Here is a 6,000-nt window from a genome sequence, read left to right on the forward strand (position 1 = left end):
TGTTAAAGGCCATGCGAGGGGAGGGAGGACCCTTTGTCTCTGTTCTCGTGCCCGCGTTCCCGCCGGCGCGTGCGCCCGCCCGGGAGCTCCCCGCGTGGCCTCCCCTCGCCGACGTGGTGGCGCAACACCGGCCCGACCTCCAATTCACCCACGACCACCACCACCACCACGACAACCACCAGCAACTTGAGACAATTGTTGTGCCAGCGTGACCCTGCGGTGTCTCAGACCCAAGTGCCGGATTATCCTCGTAGCAGAAGTAGCTGCTACATGTGTCGTATGTCGTAGCTGCATACAGTATGTAGTAGCTACTACACGTGTAGTAGCTGCATACAGTATGTAGTAGCTACTACACGTGTAGTAGCTAGCTACACGTGTAGTAGCTAGCTACTACACGTGTAGTATCTACGGGCCCCGCACTTTCAAGTGCCCCGCGCCAAATGCTTTCAAGCTATCAATTCCGGTTCAGTGAATCTGCACTTGCTCTACTACTATAGTACTACACCACCTTTTACGAACGACCGGGTGTTTAAGTTTAGCGATTTGTCGTATTATCTGGCTGTATAGCGAATGAAAAAAATACAATTATTTTATTATGCAAGTTTAAAAAATCGTGTTTTAATATTTAGGTTTATTTATAATGGGGGCCCTTTATAACATAAGCTACAGGCCCCGCACTCCGGCACCGCTCAGACCCGTTGGGAGGCGGTGGGGGTGGTTGTGGTGAGGGTGGGCTGGGGGCCTTGCTCAGCAACGCCAGGCACCCCAGCCGGCACCCACCTGGGAACACCACTAAAACATCCCATTGTTGCTACTCTTTGGGTCTTTCGGTAAAGTCACGTAGATATAAGAAGAAAATAATAATAATAGAATAATACAAATGTGTTGTTTATCATCTCGCACGCGCTCGTTCGGTTGCCCGCTCAACCATGCGCTCCTTCACATCTCTCTCTCTCTCTCTGTGTCTGTGTGTGACGGCACACGCGCTAATTGATTTAGCGCGTGTGCCGCTCCCTCCACCCGCTGAGTGAACTCGATGGCTCAGGGCGGTTTTGTGTGACCCGGGGGGTGGGGAAAACGTTCGGCTGGACCAGGGGCCGGCAAGCAACAATAGCAGGAACTGAGCCACTGTCTTCGACTTCGGTGTTCATTGAGCTCGGTATGTCAAGGGCTGCGATGTAACGTGAACGATGTCGTCACGAAGCGGCGCTGCTCAATGTAACGTGAACGATGTCGTCACGAAGCGGCGCTGCTCAATGTAACGTGAACGATGTCGTCACGAAGCGGCGCTGCTCAATGTAACGTGAACGATGTCGTCACGAAGCGGCGCTGCTCAATGTAACGTGAACGATGTCGTCACGAAGCGGCGCTGCTCAATGTAACGTGAACGATGTCGTCACGAAGCGGCGCTGCTCAATGTAACGTGAACGATGTCGTCACGAAGCGGCGCTGCTCAATGTAACGTGAACGATGTCGTCACGAAGCGGCGCTGCTCAATGTAACGTGAACGATGTCGTCACGAAGCGGCGCTGCTCAATGTAACGTGAACGATGTCGTCACGAAGCGGCGCTGCTCAATGTAACGTGAACGATGTCGTCACGAAGCGGCGCTGCTTCAAGAGAGCCACTGCATTGCGGCTGCGGAGTCGCGGGGTGTGCCGGCTCCTGCACTGGACGGCTGTGGGGAGCCGTGGGCCCGGGGTGGGGGCGGAGGGGGGGAGGCCCCGGTGGGAGAGGGCGGAGGGGGGAGGCCCCTTTGGAGAGGGGAGGGGTGGGGGCGGAGGGGGGAGGCCCCGGTGGGAGAGGGGAGGGGTGGGGGCGGAGGGGGGAGGCCCCGGTGGGAGAGGGGAGGGGTGGGGGCGGAGGGGGGAGGCCCCGGTGGGAGAGGGGTGGGGGCGGAGGGGGGAGGCCCCGGTGGGAGAGGGGAGGGGTGGGGGCGGAGGGGGGAGGCCCCGGTGGGAGAGGGGAGGGGTGGGGGCGGAGGGGGGAGGCCCCTTTGGAGAGGGGAGGGGTGGGGGCGGAGGGGGGAGGCCCCGGTGGGAGAGGGGAGGGGTGGGGGCGGAGGGGGGAGGCCCCGGTGGGAGAGGGCGGAGGGGGGAGGCCCCGGTGGGAGGGGTGACCCCACTAAGATGCGTTGGACGTGTTAGATGACCACAACTGGAACGAGCCTGCGCTGCTCTCCGTCGGCGTGAACTCTCACTGACGTGGGCGCGCGCGCCACTAGGGGCCGCCGTAACGAAACGTTTCTTCTCAAGGCCCTGGATTGGTAAGGGGGGGGGGCGATTTTTTGTTTAAATTCTAAGCGCGTCTGAATTGTTGTGACGCCCCCCCCCCTCTCCTCCCCCAACCGCGCCCCCCCCCTTTTCAACGCCAGGGGCAGCCGCGGGACATCTCTCTGAAGCCCGCTGACTCCGTTCGCTCGCCGATTTTCTCGTTACCTTGATAATAGTTTTCCGAGCGATCCTAATTAGCGTGGGAGCTCTTGGGGAAGGTGGGGGGGGGGGTTGGTGGGAGGGGGTTGGTGGGGGGTAGGGGGGGTTGGTGGGGGGGGGGCTCGGCTTTGATATCCAAACAGCGCCGCCGTCTTTCGAATTGGCTGAGAACGTCGTCGGCTGCTCTCGCAATTCAAAGCGGTCGGGTGGGGGAGCGGCGGTGCCGGGGAGGTGGTGGTGGTGGATAGGGGGTGGTGGTGGTGGATAGGGGGGTGGTGGTGGTGGGTGGGGGGGTAGGTGGGGGGGGGGGCTCGGCGGGGGTGCGGTGATGAATGGAGCGCGGTGTCGATGGTTGATGTCACTGCCGCCGCCGCTGCCATGACGGCACCGTGAGCCGTGGTGAGACGGCGAGGCGGGTTCTGGCACTGCTGTGAGTGGCGGCTGCGTCTGGGGGGGGTTCTCCTGCCCACCACCTGCACCACCTGCACCAACACCTGCACCACCACCTGCGTAGTCACCTGCACCACCAACCCAAACAACACCTGCACCACCACCTCCACCACCACCTGCACCACCGCCTCCACCACCACCTCTACAACCACCCTCCGCATTTTTAAACTTTGGGTTCAGATGATTTTCGCTGCCGTGCAATTTCCACACCATGTAAGTAAGCCACTTCTGTTGGAGCTATTATTTTGTGGCCAGGTCGCTTCTGGAATAAAATAAGTTTAATAGCTCAGTGGGCTTTACCTGGTAAGATAAAAAAATATATATAGTTGAGTTTAATTTCTATATTTTTTTTATCTTAAGTGATTTGTTCACCTTTCCTAAACCTGGCACTCCTATCGCGTGTTTTGTACTGCTTGTTGTTGTAAATGTTCTTACCCGCCCTTATTGGACATCTGTAAAAAAAATAGCTTTATAGCTCATGGGATTCCTCCAGTATAAATATTCTGAATTTCAATTCCGCTCCAATCTGTGCCCCACCTCCCCCCACCTCCCCCAACCTCTCCTTGCCCTAACTCAGCTGAGCGAGCGAGAAAGCGAGTGCGAGGCGGAGGGGGCCGTACCGGCGCCCGCACCGTCCTGCGACTTCGCCGGCGAGCCGGAGCCGGGAGCGCCTCCGGCTCACTCCTTCGTGGACCACTACGCCAGCGAGGCGCCCTACTACGGCTCGTGGCGGAGGCAGCGGCCTAACGCGCGGGCGTGCTGCGGCGAGCGCGGCGAGGCCGAGGGGGCGAACCACGCGGTGAGGCAGTACCCCTCCGCCGAGGGTCTCGCCGGTCTGGGTCCGGGCTTCACCATGTCGGGATTCTCGTCCTTCGTGTGATGGCGCAGCGACTCTGCTGGACAGCTGTGGCGGAGGTGGGGGTGGGGGGGGGGCAAGGGAAAGAGCTTCATAGCTCATCTGATTTCCCCGGTGTGAATGAATATTCTGGACTCACGCGGAGAGATGACTGCACAAGAAGTGGGGAGAGGTGTTGCTGCGGGGTTTGTTTGGGGGGTTTTTGTTTGGCGCAATGTCCTTGCAGAAGAGAGAAAGGTGCACTCACGTCGGGAACCTCATTAACAAACAAAAAACGTTGTCCTCATCGCACGGAAAACGACGGAGCGACGATAAGACTGAATGGAAACGAATGCAACGCTGCAATAATGGAAAGGGGGGAATTCAACCTGACGACGCGGGGGGGTGGAGGCGGGCGGGGGGGTCCTTGGCTTGAGTCGGCGGCCCTCCGCGCAGCGGTGGCCTCGATAGACGTCGCGAAGTCCCCGGTGGACGGCCACCGCTGTCCTCCGACGCGACCGCTAACACCACGCGTGGACAACGGAGCTGCAAGGTGACAATAAAGTAAACGTGTTTTGACGCAGCAACGCTCCACTGTCCCGTTAACGCGAGCTGTCACACAGAGTCGGGGGAGGAGGGATGCTGTTGCAGAAACTGGCAATGGTGTCTGGGGAGAGGCCTGCCTCGAGGACGTCCCTTTAGAAATCGTTACTCCTGCCCTCGTCATTGCCCGCGATGGTAACAGAACAAACAGGAATCTTGCCATGGTGTGGTGACGGTGGAGGAGGAGGCTGGGGAAGCCTTCTGCTATGATTCTGAACTGAATGGCAACGGGATAAGCTGCAGTGCACCACCCCTCCCAGAAAACTTGAAAAACCAAAACGTCTTCATCTGCCGACGCCTTCTTTGAACGTGACCACACGAGTTGCTTATTTCTTTGCGTTCTTGGTGCTGGTTGGTGGTGGGGGGGGGGAAGGCATTGTGTTGTGTACGTCTGACAAGATCAAGACGACGGCATGGCATTATTGCGTTTTGGCTCCAGCGCGCCACGGGGTGAAGAGATGCCACGGGGGGGAGAGAGGTGGCACGGGGGGGAGAGAGGTGGCACGGGGGGGGAGAGAGGTGGCACGGGGGGGAGAGAGATGGCACGGGGGGAGGAGAGGTGGCACGGGGGGGAGAGAGATGGCACGGGGGGGAGATAGGTGGCACGGGGGGGAAAGAGGTGGCACGGTTCGCTTGGAGAGCTCACCGCGAGATGGCACAACAAGTCTGGAGAGGAAGGATCTCCATGCTCCCGACAGCGATCACAGAACTGCGCAAAACTTGTTCACTTAAAAATATATATTGTCGGTTTTTATTTTAATAGCACACGTGTGAATATATTTGACTCGTGGAGAGGGGGGGGGGGTGGCGGGCAGGGGAGGCATCTGGAGCCGGTCACGCGGTGGAATTTTGGTGACATCCCCGCGAGGTTGGCTGTGATCAAGGCGGATCGCGCTCGGCGGCGAGAGGCTTTCGCGTCACAACAAGGCTTTCGCTTCGCGGCTCAAAACGGCTCGAGCAAGCGACGGAGAAGGGCCTTTCATCAGCCTCCCTCCCTCTCCCTTCCAGGCGACACCGACGCGTCTTCTTCTCTCTCTCTCGCGCGCGCGCGCGCCCGGCTCATCCTCCGCCCCGTTCGAAATTATGCAAAATTGGCGCCGTGCGTGATGGAGGATAGGGGGGCGGCTTTGCGAGGCCCTCTCAAAGAGACAAGTTCAGTCACAGGGTTTTTGCCCGTTGTCAAAACGCCTGGCGTTTGTCACTGCGATGATCTCCTCCTGCCTGCGCTCGGCACGCTTCGGTTTCTTACGGGGAAGCGGCAGGCGGTGGTTGCCGGTAGCATCGCCGATTTGTCGGTTGTCATCGAGTCCCGAGCTCGTAATCCCCAAGGCATCGAATCGCACGCGTCTAATAGCTATTATTTGTACGAATCGTGTACGTTCTAATGGATTCACGTGACCGCCGCCTCCAGCCACTAGAGGCTGCTACATCCGCAGTTATTTAAAAAAAAAGAATCTTCTCTTGTCACCTGAATCGCAAATATTTGTTGAACCGGGGGCGGGGGGGGCGGTTAATCGATACACTTGTGGGGAACGGCTGGTAACGTCGTTAATCACAGCAGCGTCAACAGTACAAGTCGAGATTTTTTTAAACAAATATTTATGCTTTAAACAAGTAGCTGACTTCAGATGTCATTGGGTTTATCAGCAGTAGTCGCCTTGATCTATCCACCGCTGGGTGA

At 58.4% G+C, this 6,000-nt stretch overlaps 1 protein-coding gene across 1 annotated transcript in view; it reads left to right on the forward strand.

Moving 5' to 3' along the window:
* Positions 1-4,802, forward strand: part of LOC116951358 (protein sidekick-2-like) — a 303,157-nt gene extending 298,355 nt beyond the window's left edge. Inside the window, exon 44 of the mRNA XM_076073639.1 lies at positions 3,459-4,802. Within this exon, the coding sequence (XP_075929754.1) occupies positions 3,459-3,761 (303 nt within the window). The 3' untranslated portion in view covers positions 3,762-4,802. The remainder of the gene's footprint in view (positions 1-3,458) is intronic.
* The last annotated feature ends 1,198 nt before the right edge of the window (positions 4,803-6,000 follow it).

Source organism: Petromyzon marinus, chromosome 43, assembly GCF_048934315.1.
Source record: "Petromyzon marinus isolate PM22_M1 ecotype Great Lakes invasive population chromosome 43, UKy_Petmar_22M1.pri1.0, whole genome shotgun sequence".
NCBI classification, from domain to species: Eukaryota; Metazoa; Chordata; class Hyperoartia; order Petromyzontiformes; family Petromyzontidae; genus Petromyzon; species Petromyzon marinus.